Source organism: Vombatus ursinus, unplaced genomic scaffold (assembly GCF_900497805.2).
Source record: "Vombatus ursinus unplaced genomic scaffold, bare-nosed wombat genome assembly UNPS02009173.1, whole genome shotgun sequence".
Classification (NCBI taxonomy): domain Eukaryota; kingdom Metazoa; phylum Chordata; class Mammalia; order Diprotodontia; family Vombatidae; genus Vombatus; species Vombatus ursinus.
This window is the reverse complement of record NW_020948951.1, coordinates 3,234,378-3,256,915: the sequence shown is the minus strand read 5'-3', so window position 1 is coordinate 3,256,915 and position 22,538 is coordinate 3,234,378. Positions and strand designations below refer to the sequence as shown.

The 22,538-nt window shown below is 41.7% G+C and overlaps 1 protein-coding gene across 1 annotated transcript in view; it reads right to left on the bottom strand.

The window, feature by feature from the left end:
• The window catches only part of LOC114035070 (adhesion G protein-coupled receptor E3-like), a 42,833-nt gene that overhangs the window by 7,075 nt on the left and 13,220 nt on the right, over positions 1-22,538 (bottom strand). The window contains exons 4-13 of the mRNA XM_027851033.1: positions 20,655-20,792; positions 19,372-19,400; positions 17,040-17,202; positions 14,487-14,603; positions 11,648-11,841; positions 10,539-10,709; positions 8,701-8,898; positions 8,085-8,320; positions 5,460-5,526; positions 1,578-1,669 (exon numbers count right to left, since the gene is read on the bottom strand). Of these exons, the coding sequence (XP_027706834.1) occupies positions 1,578-1,669; positions 5,460-5,526; positions 8,085-8,320; positions 8,701-8,898; positions 10,539-10,709; positions 11,648-11,841; positions 14,487-14,603; positions 17,040-17,202; positions 19,372-19,400; positions 20,655-20,792 (1,405 nt within the window). The remainder of the gene's footprint in view (positions 1-1,577; positions 1,670-5,459; positions 5,527-8,084; positions 8,321-8,700; positions 8,899-10,538; positions 10,710-11,647; positions 11,842-14,486; positions 14,604-17,039; positions 17,203-19,371; positions 19,401-20,654; positions 20,793-22,538) is intronic.

The window sequence follows — 22,538 nt, the reverse complement described above, 5'->3', positions numbered from 1 at the left end:
AAGAGATCAATGAATTGTCAAATTATTCCCAAACAAAGATTGTCTGTAATGAGGATGGATATCAAGATATTGAGAAAGAGGTAGAAAATGAAGATGGAAAATCACAGGGCTGGGTGGATTTCCGTTCCCTGATTAGCTCTGCAGATGACTCATTCTCAGTTTCATTTGGTAGGGGAAAATAAGTGGGACCCTGAAGCTTCATCTCCCAAACAACTCTGTGGCCTCCCTGTGGGCCATGAGTCATTTGGTTCATGACCTTCAAGAACCTCCTGTAACATTCCAGCTAAATGTGGCTGCTGAGTTAGTCCAGGCTCCCACTTCCCTAGGGCTTCCACTCCTCTAGGGCTCCAGTAGATGAAATTAAAGAAAATAGGAGATGGTAAAGAATTGGAATGGGTCTTTGGGGCATGTCTGTGATATGATATCCTCTGCTATTAATTGTCCAGTCCCTACAGATGAAGATGGACTCTGGCCATATTCTTCAGAAGCTTGTCAGAAAAGAAGTGCCCTATTTCAACCAACTGGACCCTTTCAATGAATAACTAAGTTTGCTGCTAAATATAGATGCTCCCACGACAGAGGAAGACACATTCACATATCTCAGAACCCCAAAGACAAGGAAGACAGGAAGGTGGCTCAAGAGAAACATGTTCTTGCCAAACTCCATGATTGAAGAAAGAATGGTTGGAATCTGCATGAACTCCAAGTACGTCCAAAAAACGTTACGGAGGAAAAGCTAGAAGACAGCACAGCATGACTTCCTAATGAAAATTAATTATCTGGAGAATTGTGGTTACCTTATTATTGATAGAAATTATTATGATTCCTCAAAAGCAGGGAAAAGATTAATTGAATCAAGACCTGAATGCATAATGCACCAAGCAGTTTGATAAGGGAGACTTGGTACGTAGAGGTGGGAGAAAGTCACTTGAATTCTATCCTACCCGAGGTAGATTAAAAGCATTGGCCAGAGGCAAAAGTCATGCTCATGGAGAGGAGGAGTGGGAAAGAATGGTTCTACCCAATAAAGGGGGTGGGAGCAAGAAGAGAAAGAACTGCTAGTTCTTCTCAGTCAAACACCTCCTACCTTTTAACCACTAAAGACTAATATTGAGGGAATGTGCTTTTACTGATTGTATATCCAAAAAAAAGTTGAAGACCACTGGACTTGAGGATTTCTAATGTCCCCTCCAACTCTGTTCTGTAAAATAGGAAGACGCTTGGATTTGAAGTTCAAAACCTAGCTAGGCTACTTACTACTTGAGTTACTTAGGGCAATTAACTTCTCTCTGGGCCTCAGTTTCCCGATATAAAATGAGAAGGTTGGATGTCAAAGATCTTTTCCAGTTCTAAATACAGTTCAATGAAAACGGAATTAGAATTTGTCTCAGTGATTTTATATAAAAACACATTAGACAAACACAAAAATATTTCCTGAATTTCCCCTCCACTCTTCCCTCTTACAGCCCAGGGAGATCCACACCAGAATTTCTCTAAGTTTTTATAAATATAATTCCCCCAGAAGTGTTATCACAAGCTTAAGTCATAGGGCCCTTCTCATTTGGGTATCTTCTCACCTTGTGTTTTGGATGGTGGACACATCTTTGTTGAGGGAGGAGAGTCTTTCTCTCAAAATCCACAGGATTATCAAATAAAAGACAAAGTTAAACTGGAAAACAAACAAACCATAAAATATTAACATGAGGGTTATTATTTTTAGTTTTTGCTGTTTCATGGAAATAGAGTGCTTCATAGTAACAGCAAAATTGTTCGATGATCAACTGTGATAGACTTAGCTCTTCTCATCAATACAATAGTTCAAGACAGTTCCAAAAGACTCATGATGGAAAATGCTATCCGTTTCTAGAGAACTGATAGTTGTCTGAATGCAGATCAAAACATATTACTTTTCATTTTATTTTTGTTTTTTGTTCTTTCTTTCTCATTGTTCTTCCCTTTGGTTCTGATTCTTTTTTTTTTTTACAACATGACTAATATGGAAATATGTTTGACATGATTGTGCATGAGTAACCTATATCAGATTGCTTGCTGTCTTGAGGAGGGGGGAGGGGAGGGAGAAGGGAAGGGAAGAAACGAGAAAAATTTGGAACTCAAAATCTTATAAAAAATGAATGTTGAAACCTATCTCTACATGTAATTGGAAAAATAAAAATAAAAATACTGTTTAAAAAAAGAAGAAGGAAAGAAATAAGGTGATTCAGAGGCAAGTGATCTGGGATTGAGGTGTGCTAGAACCAGTTCATCCTGGTTTGTGAAATTAGATAGCTAAATGTTCAATGTGAGCATTTACACATTGGAAATCAGCAAAAGCTACAAATCAGGGTTTGATTTAATGTTTTATTGATTGTCTGGACTTTAAAAAGTGATTAATGTTAATAATACAGATTAACTTTTTAAAATTATTCTTATTTATTTTGTTAAGTATTTCCCAATTACAGTGTAAAAAATATTTTACAATCTTTTTTTTTAATTTTGAATTCTAAATTCTCTCTCCCTCCTGACCCTTCCCTCTCCTTGAGAAGGCAAGCAATTTGATTTCAATTATACATGTGAGGTCATGCAAAATATATTTTCCTCTTAGCCATGTATGCAAATTAAATTTAAAATGTATTGTGATTTAGCTCATTCTCAGCAATACAACAATCCAAGACAATTCCAAAGGACTCATGATGAAACTTGCTGCCCACCTCCAGAGAAAGAACTGATGTAGTATGAATGCAGATCAAAGCATACTACTTTTCACTTTCTTTAATTTTTTCATGTTTTTTTTTCTTTTGGTCTGTTTCTTCTTTCACAACATGACTAATATGGAAATATGTTTTACACAATTGCACATATATAACCCACATCAAATTGCTTACCATCTTACGGAGGGGAAAGTGAAAGTGGAAGGGAGAAAAACTGGAGTTCAAAATTTTAAAAAAAAAACAAATGTTAAAAATTGTCTTAGGGCAGCTAGGTGGTATAGTGGATAGAGTACTGGCCCTGGAGTCAGGAGGACATGAGTTCAAATCCAACCTCAGATGCTTACTAGCTGTGTGACCCTGAGCAAGTCTCTTAGCCCTGATTGCCTCAAAAAATTGAAAAAAAAAAAGACAAAAAAATTATCTTTACATGTAATTGGTAAAAATAAATAGACAGTTCAGTGGCACAATGAGTTGAGCACTGGCCTTGGAGTCAAGAGGACCTGAGTTCAAGTCCAGTCTCAGACACTTAACACTTACTAGCTGTGTGACCCTGGGCAAGTCACTTAACCACAATTACCTCACCAAAAAGACAAAAAGAAAGAAAGAAAACAAATAATGTTTTTTAAGTGTGTTGTACATACTTTTTTTTTTAGAGAGAGCCAGTTGTTAAACAGTTTCCGATGTACTCTTCCCAGAAGGAAATCTCATCTCTGATGTTCACTATCTGTGTGACCTTGAACAGATTACCTATTCTCTCTTAGACTCATTTGCCACCTATAAAATGCCTACCGCAGACTGGTGGTTCTAAGGCTAGTGAATGCACTCTAAACACTATACAAGTGTGAGTAATGATCATTATTTCCATTTCCTTTTTCAACAGGAGGAACTGTTAACACCCTCTTTCTTCTTCCACTTTTTTTTTCTTAAGTGGAAGGAATATATAGTGTGTGATATTCTAGACACCTCCTGGAAGTAGACCAGAAGGAGCACAATTAGAACACAACAGACAGTGACTACCAGAAATGACCAGGGCTTTCAAATGACAAGACAGGGAATGCTTTTATCCAATATAAATTCCTTCAAGTCAGTTAATAAGCATTTATTAAGTGCCTACCATATACCAAGCACTGTGCTAAGCACTAGCAATATGAAGAAAGGCAAAAACAGTCCTTACCTGCCAAGAGATCCCATTTTAATAGGGGAGACAACAGACAGACAACCTCATACAAACAAGAGTCTATAGGAGAAGCTGCAGATACTCTTGGAGGAAAAGCACTAACTAATGTTAAGAAGGATCAGGAAAGGCTTCTATATAAACAAGGGAAAAGCAATCAGCCCAGTTCAAGAGGAAGTGGGGTCATATTGTGATGGGAAGGACCTTGGATTTGGAATTGAAGGTTTTCATCTTGGTTCTTCTACTTTCTTGACCTTGTGCAAGTCATTTAACTTCTCTGGGCCTCAGTTTTCTCATCTATCAAATGGGGGCAAAGGGAGGAAGACTGGCATTGTTATTGTTCAATCATATGTGACCCCATTTGAGGTTCTCTTGGTAAACATACTGGAGTGGTTTTGCCATTTCCTTTTCTTGCTCATTTTATAGATGAGGAAACTGAGGCAAACTGGGTTAAATGACTTGCCCAGGGTAACAGAGCTAGTAACAATTTTAGGCCAGATTTGAACTCATGAAGATGAGTCTTCCTGATTCCACTTTGCCACCTAGCTACACAGCTAGGAGGTAGACTAGGTGATCTTTAAGGTCCCTTTCAGCTCTACAACTACAATCCTACAAAGGTCTCCTTCAATGTTTTATTGTGGAATGAAGGTAACTCTGATTCTCAAAGGAGGCATAAGTGGAATACAAGTTTTAGATAGATCTTACAAGCCTAGCACTGAACCACTATCCCTATTGTCTCTCAGGACCAACTTAGTTGATTTTGGGAAAGCTCATCACCCAAGTGAGGAGATCCTGGGTGACGATACATTTAGGCCACAGCAAATCATGGAAACTCCCTATTTTGGAGTCAACATCAATAAAAGAAAACACCCCACCCAGATAGAATTATGGGTCTAGGCAATAGCCTCTTCTATACATGCATATCTTGACCTGTTGGATCATGCCATAAAGTCTACAGAAGGGATGTTACAGGAAAAACCTCAGGGGATGTATTCCAAGCCTCTTTCTCAAAGCAAGCGGACTGTTAACGTCTCTTTTCAAAGGCTTGTCAATCACATGTTTTTTAAGGTGCTCATGATTCCAGGGGAGGCAGATGCTTTGGTCAAAATGTTAGACTAAAACAGGTCAGAGGATCACAGGTTTAGAGTTGGCAGGCAGCTCAGTGGTCTTCTAGTCCAAGCCACTCAGAGGAGGAAACCGAAGTCAAGACTGGTAAAATGGTTTATTTCTGCCAAGGTCACCCAGGAGTTCCAAGCATCCTAAAATGACACATCTAGAACTGAAAGGCTCAGAGGTCACCTCTTCTAACTCCCTCACTTCACAAATGAAGGAATTGAGGCCCAGGGTGGTTAAGTGACTTGTCCATGGTCAACCATGTAAGTATCAGAGGCAGGATTTGAATAATGGAGCCAAGATCAAACTCAGCTTTTCTGACTCCTGACCCAAGGTGCTTTCTGCTGTATCACACTGATTCTTGTTGTGCCATCAAAGTTTGTAGCAAGTTAAAATGGCATGATTTTTGGACTGTTGACTAGTCTTTTCTTCAAAGGCTAAGGCAAGGAATTCCATATACCCACCAAAAGTATGGCAATCACTGGTCCGACAAAACTCCAGATAAACCCTCTTTCTAGGGTGAGCCAGCAGCTAGGAAGAGGAAGAAAACAAATTTACTTAGGAGCAGACACAGAAAACAAAAGAAAGGAAACCCTCCCTTTCTCAGGTGACCGAAATACAGATCCAATTTTTATTGATAGTGTAGCCCTGAGACTATCTTTGCATTAGCTTTTACATCTGTCCCTAGGTCAGTTTGCCCTCTCCCCAGATATCGTCACCCCAGTTCAGGCCTTTGAGTGACTCACCTAGACCATTTCAATAGCTTCTTAACCAGGCTCTCTTCTTAGGGTCTTTCCCTTCTCCGAGCCATCATTCACAAAAGTGCTCTTGCAATCATCCTGATGTACTGTTCTTATTAGTCTCAATCCTATATATAAAACCCCCCAAATGTTCCCCTTTGTCTACTGAATAAAATATAAACTCCTAATTCTGGTATCCAAAGTTACTGAGTATCTAGCTCCAACCTACCTTTCCAATCTTATCTCAAACCCTTTCTCCTCTCAAGTACTACACTCCAAAATTGGACTATTTACTCTTCAACTTTCTCATCCTGTCCTTTACAGTCTCTTTGCCTTTGAACACTGTATCTCAGGTCAAGAATGGGATCTTCACTTCAACTCTTTCAGTCTCCCCAAGACACAACTTGGGAGTTACCTCTCCATGAAGCTTTCTCACATCTCTCTAGGTGAAAGTGATCTCTTCTTCCTCACATTTTTCATAACACTTAGTCTGATTCTCCCTCTTTGTGTTTAGAACAAGTATTTCCAAAGCCTCCTGGAAGTGACTGGAATACAAGTTCAGTGAGGTAGAGGGAAGCTAAGAAAGGAATATGGCTATCTATTCCACAAAATCTTTGAGTTGATGTTCCTACCTTCACCTTTGAAGAGAATTTCATATATAAGTTTCATTGATTTCAAGTAGAACAAAAAATTCCTATCCATATTCCCTTTGGAGTTTTCCTTCCAAGTGATAGAATTTAAGCAGATACTCCATGGGCACTGTAGCTACAGATATGCAAGACAGAGCATAGCAAAAGCCAGAATTGCTTCTGGAGAAGTTTGGGGGAGGGTAAGTGAATGACCTGAGACCTGGAGAACAAGAAGGAATGGGGGAAATTGAGGAAAGGCCATATTGGATTCAACACTGGTGAGACTGGTCACACCATGAACCACAGCGTTGATGAGATCACCTAGTGCCAATTCTGTTTTCCCTTGCTTTGTGTTGTCTCAGAATAGTTGTCAGGGAATTTTCATCAAGTCTCAAAGCTCAGAGGAGGAGAGGAGTAAAGGACTTGGATCCTGCTAGAGTAAATCCTTATGATTGCTATTCAAAAGTGCTTTACATCCTGTTTGTTAAGCTATCCTCAATAGTTCCTGTACTGTATTTCAATAAACCACATGGTCATAAAACACACACATACACACACATATACACACACACATGAATTGTCAACTCCTTCAAGAGAACTTGGTCATGAATGAAAAGGGGAGTTTCCAAATCAGGGAAATGGGACTTTAAACAGAAGTGAAGGGATTTTTTTATTTGGGGCAATTTAGAATATATTCCAGGTCATCTTCCCAGATCTATATATAACCTAGGGCCTGTTGTAGCTGCCTGGAGGTGGAGAGCTCAGGCCAGTAAGAGGGAACAGTAGATGACTGGTGTGTAATCAGAGCACCATCTTGTAGGCAATGATGGAATTGGGAAAAAATGCGCAAGTGTAGTCACTGGGTGGGTGGCCTCTAAATCAATGCCAAGTGTTGGCCACAATATACATTATACTCCTTTCTGGCTAATTAATTAATTGCATAGTAGTCTACTGATCTCTGTAGAATGCAGAAAATAAGGGAATGAGCCAGGGTATGAGTGAGAATTACTCTGGTAGCACCTCCAATTAGACACTTAGCCCACCCAACCTGTCACATATTTATGACATTCTGCCTAAAATGCTTATTTCTGAGTATCTCTCATTTCTGCAACTACATTAAACTCCATAATTGTCATTCTCATTTTTACATCCCCAGTGCCTAACACAGTGTATTTCATGTGGGAGGTGTTAAGTAAAACTTTAATTTTAATTTTATTCCTCAGCTTTTGACTTGACTTCTCTGAATGACAAATGCTTGTATGAAAAGTGGAGGCCTTGCACATCATCTTGGGGTAGGGGCAAGATGGGAAGAAAATTTAAAACTCAAAATCTTGTGGAAGTGAATGTTGAAAACTAAAAATAAATAAATTAATTTAAAAAAAGAATTGAAAAGTGGAGGCCATAGGCAGACATCATGTTGCCACAATGCTTAGGGCCAAGAAAGGCTGATACTGGAAAGAATTCTCTGAACTATATCTAGGAAAAGGCTGTGGCATATGCGGGCTCCCTAGAATGGCAATGTGACCTAGCATAGTCCTCGATAGCAGGAGGCATACATTTTAAAAGGATAGGGAACCTTGCAAGTCATTAAAATCCTGGCTCATGGGAGAAAGGTCTTGAATTGTGGAAATAAATTGGGAAACATGAAAAAAAGACTGAATTTTAGAACACAAATTGGGTTTGAAGTTATTCCATTGAGGAAATGCTATGACCTACTTACTGCTTAACTGTCCCATAGCCACGGGGGTCAATCCCTGCGGACACAGCCACTATCACAGCTGGGATCCCATAGCCGAAAGGGTACATGAATCTCTTCTTGAACCGGCTTGCACTGGTATAATTGGCAACTTTGAGGTTCCTGACAGTGAGAAAAAGGTACAGCCCTTCCAGGAACATCCAGGTGAAGGCGGCCAGGTATAGGTAATGCAACCCTCCAGCAATGATGGAACACAGGACCTAGGGAGGGGGGGAAATAGAAAAGATGGAGATGTTTGGTGGGTGCATGGAGGTTAACAACCACATGGGCTCACAAGGGCTGCCTCAGAGCAAGACAATGGGAGAATAACGTTCAGCCCTGTAGGTCTTTGGGGGAATTCTACTAAGAATCATGAAATTCTAGACTAAAAAGAGGCCTTGTGAGACTGCTTCATTCCTGCCCTAAACCATCCAAGAGCATGAGAAATATATTTCCTTTTTGAAAACAAACAGAAAAGAGAATTCCATAATGCCCCATTGTCCTCCATCTTGTGTTTATCAATCATTTTTAAGTGGAAAAAGCCAATGAACCTCATTTTGAGCAATTGATTTCCTCTGTAAAAGTTTCATGTAACTTCTACCTTCTCTGCTGTTTGGTCTATGCCAATAAGGAAGAGGAGATCGGCCAGAAAGAGGCACAGGGAGAGCTGCAGGTGAAGGGAGGTGCTGGTGCCCTGGATGGCTCGACACAGGATGAAGGTGAGGGCAGCCAGGAAAAGGCATAGCAGAGAGAGGCTCAGTCCCACGTAAGTGATCACTGTCAGCACACCATCCTCCACCTATGGCCCAACAAAGGAGAAATTCAAGTCAGTATTCTAGCTAACAGGGTGATATAGCCTTACATACCGGAAAGAGCATTGTCCTCAGAATCAGAAGGTCTGGATTTGAATCCTACCTCTGCCCCCTTAGGAGTACTTTGACCTTAAGTAAGTCACTTTACCTCTAGGATCTCCACGCCCTAATCTATAAGGGGAAGGGAATAAGCATTTATAAGTATCTACTAAGTGCCAGGCTGAGCAATTTTTATTTGATCCTTATAACAACCCTGGGAGATAGGTACCATTATCCCCATTTTACAGACGAGGAAACAGACTGAGAGATATTAAATAATAATAATAATGATAGCTAACATTTATGTTGTGCCTACTGTGTTCCAGGCTAAGCATTTTACAACTATTATCTCATTTGATCCTCACAACAACTCTGGCAGGTAGGTGCTACTATTATTTCCACTTTACAGATGAAGAAACTGAGGCAAATGGAGGTTAAGTGACTTGCCCAAGGTCACATACTGCTAGAAAATGTCCAAAGCAGGTCTTGAATTCAGGTTTCCCTGACTCCAGGACTCTATCCACGTTGGCATCAGCTGCTTCTCCCTCTATAAAACAAAGAGGCTAGACTTTACAATTCCCCAAGGCTTCTTTCGCATAATGACACGCTATAAAATTCCTGTCTCATATGCTTCTCAGCTCCTAGAATCTCACTGAAATGTGGGATGGGAATTTACTGTACTGTGAGATGTAGCATAGGATGAGAATTTCCATTAGAAAACTTGACAGCTAGGTGGTGTGATGAATAGAGTCCTAGACTTGGAGTCAGAAAGACCAGAGTTCAAATCCGGCCTCAGACACTTACTAGTTGTGTGACTCTGGGTAAGTCACTTAACTTCTATTTGCCTTAGCTTCCTCATATAAAAAGTAGAGCCAATAATAGCACCTACCTCCCAGAGTCATTGTAAGGATTACACTGTAGGAATGCTAGCTAGTGTTATTAGTTCGGAAAATTTCTGCAAATTTATTTTTTAAGCCTCAGGCTTGGCAAGGGATACCGAAAGCCCCATGGGGGTTGGCAATTTAATTCAACAAATATTTAATGAAAATATCTGCACAACGTATAAGGAAATGAGTAAAATTCAAACTCTACTTTGTAGAAACTTACATTCTAGTTGAATGAATGAATGAAACTTACATTCTAGCTGAATGAATGAATGAATGAATGAAATTTATATTCTAGTTGAATGAATGAATGAAACTTACATTCTAGTTAAATGAATGAATGAAACTTACATTCTAGTGTAGTCCTATGCTGTAGGACCCAGTGTGACTACTAGAAAGAATAGTGGACTGAAAGGCAGGAGACTAGATTTCAAATCCTAGAGTCACAAGTTCCTAGCAGCGTGACCTTGGTTGGATCAATTCTCCTCCACAGACAATAAGCCAAAGAGTCTGAACAAAATGTTCTCTAGGGCTCTCCCAAATTGAAGGTTTTGAAATAAATAGAAATTAGAAATGGAAGTAACTAGAAATGTGCGAAACTTTCTGATACGAGGCAGAACAAGGCAAGGGCTGGCAAAGGTAGAGGGTGAGATGAGGCTTCCTGGCAATGCCCAGATCTGAATGGGGTATAAGGACCGGGATACCTGGTCTGTGAAAGCCATCAAGAGCGCAAAGGTGGACAGGTGGCTGCAGTTGCAGCTGGTATGAGTGTCATTGGTTTTCAGCAGGTAACAGCCTTCTGTGGACCAGCTGGCCCCCTCATGGGTGCTCTTCCAGTAGACACAGAGGAACTGCTGACCTCTGCTGTAACCTTCCTGGGAAAAGAAGAACATTTGCATCTTTACTCGTGGTAATTTCTTGAGTGCCATTAACAAAGTACTGCTTCCCCTTCACCACCGTGGCAGAGGAAGGGGACCTTGAAGGATATCCAGATTAAATAAAGAATAAAATCTTGAGAGCCAGGAAAGAAGCCAAAATGGAAATGCTCATTTTAAATCCAAGACCAAGCCCAGGCTATCGCCAGTCATCCTGACTTTTGTCCTGCCGCTGGACTTTGATGACTCTGGAAGAGAGAGTGAGGCTGATGACTTTGTACAACTCTGCCTCACTTAAATCCAATCTACGCACAAGTCAAGATATCACCATGATGTCATTGGTCTTCTTTGAAAATGAAGGCCTAAGGGGCAGCTAGCTGGTGTAGTAGAAAGAGTACTGGCTCTGAAGTCTGGAGGACTTGAGTTCAAATCCAGCCTCAGACACTAGCTGTGTGACCCTGGGCAAGGCACTTAACCCTGCCTGTCTTCCAACCAAAAGAAAAAGAAAGACAAACAAAACAACAACCATGAATGGGAAAGAAAACTGGTTTGTAAGAAGTCAGGCCCCATCTACTGGTCACTTTGTAAATCACTAATAGGGCCCAGGAACAAGTTTGTGAGTCCAGCTTTAGGGATCGTGGATGGGGGGTAGAGTAAAAATGATATTGCCATTTGGAATGAAGGTCAATTAATCAACTAACAAGTATTTATCAAGCTCCTACCGCCACGTTTGAGGCCCCAGTAAGCACAATGAACGAAACAATCCTGAGCTCTGAGCTCCAATCATCGACTGCTTGTCACCTCAGCCAGTGCCATTCTTCCCTCTGAGCCTCAGTTTCCCTTGTATAAAATGAGGAGGTTGGACAAGATGATCTATAAGGTCCTCCCCAGCTCTATATTCACACCCATAGGCCTTGAGAATCCTGGCTTTCACTCACCTGAAGATGTTGAAAGGTCAGGATAGCAGAGCTGGTGAGAGTGCTGTCTTGTAAGCGTCCGATGATACCACTCACTACCCTGGAATTCATGGAAATACTGTCCATCTTCTGCAAATGCCTCTCCTCCTCAAAGAATGATCCATTGATGATGTCCCCCAGGGTAGAATAAGAGAGAAAAGCCACAGCACTTTGACCTGAGAAGAACAAATTAGAGCAAGGACTTCAAACTCCATTGGTCTCCTTGATTGGTGACCCAACTACGGCTGCTGGCGGTGGGGATGGAGAAGCGATGGAGGAAGGACTCCCCAGGGCTGCATCTGTGGGGGACAAGTCTCACCTAAACTATTCACTAGCCTAGCTGTCTGCCTCCACTGCATTTTAGGGCCTCAGTCCATTTTCCCAGAGACAGTTTATAAAAACTGATGAAAATGAGGACTGGACTGGGGTCAAGGGGAAGGAGAATGAGGCCTAGAGACCCTGAAGTAGATCCAGTGGGGGAAGACATGCAGCCAGTCAAGATGGGATTGTGTTGGGTTGGTTGGTTTTGTTTTTATAGGGAGCTTGCAACCAGCACACCGGCCCAGAAAGTAACTGACGATCATGAAAACCTTGTCATAGTGACCGTCTGACTAAAGCTTGTACATTTCCAACTTAAGGCTAAAACCATAGATGAAGAGGAGGGCCTCGAAACATCTACTGACAAGTTCTGATGCTCATTTTCTTCCCCGTCTCCTTGACTTTGTTATCCAGTCTGCCCGCCTGTCTGTCTGTCTGTGTCTCTGTTTCTCTTGGTCTCTGTCTCTCCTCTCTCCCTCCCTCACTTATCTTCTCTCTCTCTCTCTCTCTCTCTCTCTCTCTCTCTCTCTCCCCCCCTCCCCCTCTCCCCTCTCCTTCTCTCTTTCTCTGCTCTGTCTTTCTCTCCCCTCTCTGCGTTTCTCCTCTTCTTTGCCTCTTTCCTCTGTTTCTCTCCTCTCTCCCCTCCCCTCCCCTTCTCTCCCCTCCTCTTCTCTCCTCTTCTCTTCTCTCTCTCTGTCTCTCTCTCTCTCTCACACACACACACACATCACACAAACATACCACTCCAAATTTCCTATTGAATTCCTTCCCATCCTCTGAAGCCCAACTAAAATTTATCTCCTCCAAAAAGCTTTCCCACTCTATTCTGTTACCAAATCCTCTTCCTTCTTAGACCTCACAAAGCAGGTTGGCTCACACCTTTGCTGTGTATTTACTCTGTGTGTATGTGTGTGTGTGTGTGTGTGTGTGTGTGTGTGTGTATGTGTATGAAAGAGAGAGAGAGAGAGAGAGAGAAGAAGAATTGCTTAAATGCTTGCTGTGTACCAGACACTGTGGTAAGCATAGTGGAATATAAAGAAAGGGAAAAACAAGTCCCCACCTTCAGGGAGATCACAGTTTAATATGGGAAGGGGGAGGCAACAGGCAAATAACTTTGTACATAAAGACACATACAATGTAAATGGCAAGGAATTTCAGAAGGAAGGCCTTGCCTGAAAGGAGGAAGGGCTGGGCTCAAGAAAAGCTTCAAGCAGAACGAACAGATCTTGAAGGAAACTATAGAAGCAGGAGGTGGAAATGAGAGAGAGCATTTCAATCAGGAGAAGTAATGTCCTGTAAAAGGAGCAGGAAGTCACACTGACCTGCACATGGGTATTTTTCCCCTCACAGATTGGATGGTCCTGACTTTCCCCCCTTCCCTACTAGAAGCTCCCTGAAGGCAGGGGCCATGACTTCTCAACACTTCGTGTCTCCCCCAGTGCTGGTCACAGGATCCTCCATGCAGGAGACACTTAATGAACTCTTGTTGAACCAGACTAGTGAGTGCCCAATACATCATGCTCAAAACTCCATTGAAGTTTGACCCACTGTGGCACAGCTAAACCATTAGCAGCCACAAGACATCACTTTCTTTTCTGAATCTTCCTAGATTTTTTTTTTCTTTTAGTCAGCCAAACTGAAAACACAGGCAGAAAAGTTTCAGAAAATGAAAATAGCTGATGCATACACACAGAGACACAAACACACACACACACACACACACACTCACATTCATACACTTACATTCATACACACTCAGACATTAACACTCACACAGAGATATAGATTCACATGCTAACACACAGACACACACACTCTCACAGACCCACTGACACACAGCCACACACTAACACAGACATAAACAGACACACATTCACCCTCATACACACACACACACACACACACACACATGCATACAAATAGAAACAAAGAGAGAAAGTGGCAGATAGAAAGAGATTCTCCATTTTGCCCAACCGTGCTTTCATTCCATTATTTCTTGGTACCATGTCTGGAATACATGCTTTAAAGTAAAAAGCTTTGATCAAATGATTCTTCTCCTTCTCTAGGTTAGGAGGGGGCTGTAGTACTTGTGAAAAGCCTGAAAACGATAGAGAGCATTAAACTACGTCATGTACAATAAAGTTGTTCTCTTTGTAAAATATTTCATGGAGGTCAATGTTCAAAGCCTGTAGCAAAATCTCTGGTGGCAACAGGGTCTGGGTCAGAAAGGCAGAATCAACCACAGAATGACCAGGGATCACTAAGGGGAAATCCCCTCCTCCTCCCCCATTCCCTTACAACTACCACAGATGACAAGGAATAAGGCAAATGGGTTCTGGCCAAGGTGGATTTTAGGGACCACACATCTGGGGGTCCCACAGCCCCAGAGGGTCCCAGGCCCAGTGACCAAGGGACAAGGCCAATCCCATCGTATCATCAACATTTGACTACAGTGAGGGTCCCCTCATGATAGGCCAATTCTGAGTGCGCTGTCCCCACCCACCTGTGGTGCTTTCTCTGACGACTTCAGTACAATGGATGGCCATGGCATCTTCTCCAGCCTTCAGTGTGAAAATCTTCTCAGAGCATTTGTTGTCTGGAACAACTCGTGTGTCAGTAACTGGTGACAACAACCCCCCAGGAAAGAAAGTGAGTCTCTACAGGAAGCATAAAGTCTCTGAGTCAAAAGGGACCTCAGAGTTCATCCTATCCAATCCCTACTAATATTATGAGTCCCTTCCACAATACCCCTGATGAAGGGGCCTCTGGTTTTTACTTCTTTAAGTCTTTACTTCTTTATGGGACCAGACCCATTTCCTCTTCACAAAGCCAATGGTTTTAGAAACCTCTTGAGCACTAGTTGGGGGAGACAACAAGACTGCTTGTGGCACTAATGATGTTTCGCGTGGCCAGTATGAACTATGACCCCTGTCTTCAATTCCTTTTTGATTTAGTTTGGTCTTTGAACATGCTGGGCTAAGGCCAGGTTGCTGGCTTTGATCTGTGCAAGGTGAGAATGAGAATGAGAATTGCATATGAGAACAAGCATAAAGATGATGATTGAATCTATGAGAACTGAGGAGATCACAAAGTGGAGAAAAGAAGAGAACTCAGAACTCAGGCCTTATGGGACGCCCACCCTTCATGTGTGTGACCTCGATGAAGATTCAGCAAAGGAGACTGAGAAGGAGTAGTCAGACATGTAGGAGGAGAACCGGGAGAGAGCCGTGTCACGAAAACCTATAGAGAGCCAAGTATCAAGGAGAAGAGGGTGATAGACAGTGTCAAGGGTTGCAGAAAGATTAAGGATAAAATCTGTGAGATAAGACCATTGGATTTTGGCCACTAAGAAATAATGGGTATCTTTGAAAAGTGCAGTTTTAGCTGAATTATGAGGTCAAAAGCCAAAATGCAGAACATTGAGAGAGGGTGATAGCAAAGGAAACGGAAGCATCTACCATAGACAGCTTTTTCAAGGTTAGCCACAAAAGGGAGAAATATGAGGCAATAGCTAGTGGAGATGGATGGATCAAGTGAGGGTTTTCTGATGATAGAGGAGACCTGGGCATGTTTATAAGCAACAGGGAAGCAGCTGGTAAACACAGAGAGATTGAAGATTAGTGAGAGAGTGCAGATGATAGATAGATGGAGCAATCTGCAGGAGAAGACAGGATGGAATGGGACCGTGTGTACATATATAGGTTTGCCCTAGCAAGGAGAAGGGCCACTTCTTTATTTGAAACCAGGGTGAAGATAGAGGTGGAAAGCCTCCAAATGATGTGAGAGGGGGAGGGAAGAACAAGGACATCTTGACAAAGGGTTGCAATTTTTCAGTGAAATGAGACAAGGTTCTCAGTTGAGAGGGTGTGTCATGGAAGTCTGAGGAGGGATAAAAAGATCTGGAAGTGCCCTTGTGCTGAGTGGGATAGCAAATCCATTGGGGACGTGTGAAAGGATTGCTTTGCCAGAGTGAGACAGTTAAGATTATGTACTCTAATTTTGCAGTGGATCCAGTCATCATGGCTTCGTGATTTTTCTCCATCTTTCTTTAGTAACCTGTGAGATCTTTCTCATCTCTTGTTGGAAGACTCTTATTTGCAGGTTTCCCAACAGACAAGTGAAAAATGCAACATTTAAAAGAAATTTGCTTAATCATACGACTTTTCTCAAAAACAAGATTATCAACAAAACCAATGACATCAGCCGCTACACTTTGTCAGTTTAGAAACACACAAAACATGAAGAAACATCCTGTTACCTGTTATCTCCAAATCAGCCTGCCTAAGTTCAGAGAAATTAATATCAAAAAGGTTGGCCACAAATCGGTGATTTTTCAAACCATTTTTTTTGTTGGTGTTTAGTTGTTTCACTTGTGTCCAACTCTTCGTGACCTCATTTGAGGTTTTCACGGCAAAGATACTGGAGTGGTTTGCCATTTCCTTCTCCAACTCATTTTTCAGATGAGGAAACTGAGGCAAACAGGGTTAAGTGACTTGCCCAAGGTTACACAGATAGATTGAGACCAGATTTTTTTTAATTCAGGAAGATGAGTCTTCCTGACTCAAGGTCTGGCACTCTTTTCATTGTGTCACCTAGCTGAAAACCATCTACTTGTAGAGTGAAAAGTATAAATTGCATCTGTAGATTTGACTGTAGAGCTGACTGGCTGACTGCCCTGATGAAATCATGGATCCCCAGAACTATTGAAATAAATAAATAAAGGCCATTGATAGGGCTTGGTGGTGGAGAGAAATTTTACTTCTCCATAGAGATCTTCTCTGATGCCTCCTCATGGTTTCCAAGTGAGCCTGGGTTCTAGAAGCTCATGCCAGCAGACTCAAGCTGAAAATGCTTTGAGCATCATCAGGCAATAGACCCTGCCTTTGTGGTCCAAAGGTCAATCAAATGAAAAGCATTTATTGGGCATTCATATGTATTGGGCAGTGGGCTGACTACTAGGGGTGCAAAGAAAGACAGAACCATGACCCCTGCTCTCACGGGGCTCTTGGAAGACATGGAAAGCTCTGGTGAAGGAATCTGGGTGGCTTTCTCTTACCTACAAAATTGTCTGGTGCTTGTACTCCATTGTTAGACTTGAATGCACCTTCTAATACTGTGGTTTCCATTCTTTGAAGCAGATCGGTGGCTGAGAGGGCAATGGCACTTTTGTTTCCACTGAAGTGTGTATCATTAAATATGCTTAGAATATTTTCAGAAATCTGTGGCACCATTTGAGAAAAAAAAAGAATAAATCAAATAGTTACCTAAGAACTGGCACCCAGGAAGCCTGAAATGATGGTCAATGTAATGGGCTTAGAAACTTCTGTTCTCTCTCTGACTGTCTCTGTCTCTGTCTCTGTCTCTCTCTCTTTTTCTCTCTCTCCTCTATCTCTCTTCCACCCTCCCTTTCTCTTTCTCTCTCTCTTCATCACCTGAATAAAATACAATGATTCTATGAAGCCTCCTCACATCAGGAAGGCATGAGAGGAAACAGTGCAGCAATTGGTATAAGCTGTCTGAGGGAAGACTGAAGGAAATTTTAGAAGTGTATGGCTAATATGCCTACCCCACAGCACTTCTCTTCACAGGATCATTGAGCTTTGAAAGGTGTTTCAGGAATCATCTAGTCCAGGGGTGGGGAATCTGTGGCCTCGAGGCCACATGTGGCCCTCTAGGTCCTCAGGCGCAGCCCTTTGACAGAATCCAAACTTCACAGCACAAGTCCCTAAGGGGGAGGTGCTGAAGCAGGGAGGTTTGGTTCTGTTCTGAGGGTCTGAAGAATGGCAAGAGAAGAGACTACTGTAGAAAGGAGAAAGTAAGAGGTCGAATTTCCTATTCTCATGACTGTAGCACAGGAGAAGAAGAAAGGGATGGGGAAGGGGAGAGTGCATCAAATGGATATCACTCTGATCTGAAATAGACAAAGGAGGATTGAACATACACACACACACACACACACACACACACACACACACACACCACCATCACCAACACCGTCACCAACAACTTGATGTAGAAATACATCAAATGGGGGCAGCTAGGGGGCACAGTGGATTGAGCACCAGCCTTGGATTCAGGAGGACCTGAGTTCAAATCCGGCCTCAGACACATAACACTTACTAGCTGTGTGACCCTGGGCAAGTCACTTAACCCCATTGCCTAACCAAAAAAAAAAAAAGAAGAAGAAGAAGAAGAAATACATCAAATTCAACAGGAAAACAAGCAGAAATGGAGGGGGCAGTGTGGAAGGGTTAGAGAGAAGGTAACACTGGAAAAAACATAGTCACAAGCAAAGTACACTTCTTAATCCTAAAGGGGGAATTGAAAGGAGTAATAAAGAGAAAAAAAACTAGAATTTAAGGGGTCACCTTAGATTTCCTCAAACTATTGGAGAATGGCTGAAGAAATTGTAGCATATGAATTAATGGAATGTAATTGCATCGTAAAAGTGGGAGAAAAAAAAGATGATTTCAGACAATCTTGGATAGTATGAACTGATGCAGTGTACTAGAAGTACAATTCACATAGGAGCAGCAACATTGTAAAGAAAAGTAACTTTGAAAGCCTCAAAAATTGGTCAATGTCTCCAGAGGATCTACGATGAGATGCAGCTTTGTTACTTACCTCCTGAAAGAGAAGGTACAAAAAGAGATATACATTTTTGGACACAACTACTGTGTGTATTCATTTCGCTTAACAATGATTATTTGTTACAAAGAGTTTTTTTTATTTGTTTTGTTCGGTTTTTGATAGGGGTGACGGTAGAGGGAGTTTGGCAATAGTGATTTAAAAAAAGAACCATTTTAAAATGCAGAGAAAAGAAAGAAGTTCAGAAAGAAGCACAGACAAGAAGGATATAAATTAGCTACTTTCAAAAACTCTCCTTCTTGTATGTGTCTTCTTGTCTTCTAATTTATCATATAGGGTCTTTTTAATCAAGAATGGAAATTCACCATTTCACATAAAATTCTCTTCGGGATCTTAGCTGTGTGTATGGAAGTGTTCTCTCTGTCTCTTTTTCTGTCTCTCTGTCTCTCTGTCTCTCTGTCTCTCTCTCCCTCTCTCTCCCTCTGTCTCCCCCTCCCTCCCCTCTTCTCTCTTTTCCTCTTCTCTCTCCTCTCCTAACCCCTCTCCTCTCCTCTCTTTCTCCTCTATTTTTCTCTCCTTCCCTCTTTCCCTCTCTCTCTTCTTCTCTCTGTCTATGTCTCTCTGCCTGGAATAAGTTTTCCTCTGGCGACCTCACTGTGCCCATCTATCCAGTATGCACCCTGTGGCTCTTTGAAAATACAAATTGCGATGTCTCCACCAGTGTTCCCTGCTGTGTCTGTCTTGCTGGATGGTTAACGACACTTTGGGGCTATTTCTCAGACCACAGTTCTTCTACTCACCTGATTGCTGCCTTCAGAAGATGATGTATCTTTTGCAAAAGGGAAAGAGCAAGAAGGTTATCAGTTAGTGAATCGCAACATTGGAAAGGACTCAAGCTCAGCTAGTCCAACCCACAACTAAAAGAGGAATCAATCTCCTTTCCAACAGTCCCAACCAGTGAACATCAAGCGGCCACCACCTAAAACCCTCCAGGCAGGATAGCACCAATTGTGCAAGGCTTTCCCTTCTACTTAGGTAAGTTTTCCTCTTTGCAGCGTCAACTATGTTATGCCTTGTTCTGCTCCTCTGCCCTGATCCAGCCCTTCAAATACTTAGGATTATAGGTTTAGAGCCAGAGAAGACCTTTGAGGTCATTGAATCCAACCCATTCACTTGACATGTAAATAAAGGGAAGCCCAGAGAGGTTGTGACTTGTCTAGTGTCACACAGCTAGTAACTGTCTAACATAGGATTCAAATCAAATTATTCTTGTCCAGCATTCTATCCATTATCCCATACTGCACAGCTTCATACAGTTGTCATCACATAGCCCCTGAGTCTTCTCCTTTCTGCATCAAACATCCCCAGTCCCTTCAATCTACCCTCATATGGTATAGGATTCTTCATAACAGTTGCTCACTTCTGCATACTTTTAGGTTGTGACATTTTCTATTGCCCTCATACCAAGCTTGTTTCATTTCTTACAAATAATAGCTAGGTTATAGCTAGCACCTTATAGCCTTAAGATTTATACAGCCTCGTTCGATCCTCACCACAACCCTGGGAGGTAGGTACTATTATTATCCCCCTTTTACAGATGAGGAAACTGAGGCTGAAAGAAGTTAAGTGATGTGCCCAGGGTCACACAGCTAATAAGTGTTTGAAGCTCGATCTGAACATAAGTCTTCCTGACTCCAAGCCCAGCACTTTTTTACTGCTAGGCCACCTAGTTACCCCATGGAGCAGTCTGACAAGGGATCAGACCTTCTTGTTCTCTGTTGAAATTCTTCTTGTCCTACCAGTTTGTTTTACTGAAATGTTCTTACTTGCAAACTACACGTCTTCTCTTTTCCCCTTAGTTCTCTATCTTCTCTTTGGGTCCTTTTTCTCCTTTAGACCAAGTCCTCCTCTTCCTTCTGCTGCAATGCTTCTCTTCCAATGGCTCTCCAGACGCTCCCACATTCTCCCACTTTGCCACGCCCAAGTTCAGGCCTTCCCTCTAAACCACTTCTAGTCTTTTATAAATTCTGAGACTGGCCACATTTTCCTGATACACTAATAAAGAAAACAAAGAGGTCCTTACCTGGACAGGATTTGAAAAAACTAAAGAATGCATGGATTGCGTAGTATGAGCTGTAACAGCTACATTTATAATCTCCATCTCTATTGATACACACTTCATTTTTCCTACATATATCAGGGTCATGACATTCATCAATATCTGCAACAGAAGAGGGCACATGTTATCATTCCATTCATTCATTTAATCTATCCCTTCTTCTATCCATCTATCCTTCCATCCATCCATTCTTCTACCTCTCTCTTCATCCATCCCTCCCTTCATCTATCCATCAATCAATCTATCCATTCACTCAATTCATTTAACCAGCATTTGTGAAACTTATGCTTATGTGTCAGGTCCTAAGGATACAAAGATAAAAACAAAACAACAGTCCCTGACCACAAGCTGCTTCTGTATCACTGGGTGGAAACCACATACACACAGAAGAGTTGATATAAAATATATAAAAGGAAAAAACAAAGTAGTTTTGTCATAGACCAGAGAAATCGCACGTGATAGCATTTGAGGTGAGCCTTGAGTGAAGCAAGAGGGTTAAAGGACAGAGATGAGGAGGAAGTGCATTCCAGGCATAAGGGAAATGCTACCCAAAAAATGGAGGGCATGTCATATAGAGAAAGTAAAGAGGAGGCCAATTGAACTGGAACCCAGAAGGTGTGAACGGCAGTGTTGTGTAACTAGTCTGGAAAAACAGTTTGGCAATAAGATTAAGGAGAGCTTTAGATACCAGACAAAGAAGTTTGTCCCATATCCTAGAAGCAATAGGGAGCCATTTAAGCTTCTGGAGGAAGAAAGTAACATGGCCCTACTTGTGCCTTAGAAATATAATTTGCCACCGTACAGATGATGGATAAAGAGGGGAGATATTTGAGGCAAAGGTACATTTCAGGAGGGGTGATGAGGTCCTGAACTACAGTGGTAGACATGAGAGTGTAGAAGAGACAGGAGACAATGATGTTGTGGAAATAGAATTAATAAGACATGGCAACTGATTGAATATGGGTACAGAGGGGGAGTGAGGGAGAGAAGAGAGTCAAGAGAGAGGGAAATTCAAAGATGATGCCGACATTAGACGTCCAGTAGGATTACTGTTGAGAATGAGGCGAATGTTCCCTAAACAACTATGATATAGCCTTGCTATTGTCTGCTCCAAAATCCAGGAGCATGTTCAACCCCAGACATGCCAGGATGAACAAGTGATCAGGAGAGCATTCCTTCCCCTAGGTTTCCACATCTAATTAGTTCCCCCCTTTTTTTATCTACAGGCCTAAGCTCTGACTTTCAACTAGAAGAGGTTCCCATTATAATCACTTGACATACACACTACCACCTTATCCTGAAGGAGAAAATTTTGTGGCAAAAGAGATTGAAGTAGATAGACTCAAGCTGACCTGGGGAGTGGCAAAGTGGGAGAATGTGGGAGCATCTGGAGAGCCATTGGAAGAGAAGCATTGCAGCAGAAGGAAGAGGAGGACTCGGTCTAAAGGAGAAAAAGGACCCAAAGAGAAGATAGAGAAATAAGGGGAAAAGAGAAGGCGTGTAGTTTGCAAGTAAGAACATTTCAGTAAAACAAACTGGTAGGACAAGAAGAATTTCATGAGAGAAAGGAAGGAGAGTTAGGTGAGACTATCAAGTTGTTAAGGGTTGACAAAAGGGAGTAAAAAGAATGAAAAAAGGTAGAGATAGAAAGTGAAGAAAGGGAACTAACCCCTGAAAAAGGAGTTAAAGAGAGTAAAGGTATAAAGAGGGCAAAAAAAAAATTCTTATCCAATAAGAATAGAGTCAGGTGATCAGGAGGATGGCAGAGTGATTGTTTTTCACACACCTCTCCAACCTCAAGAAACCTCAAAAGAAAGAAATAGACCCCAAATATATAATTAAAGCTGA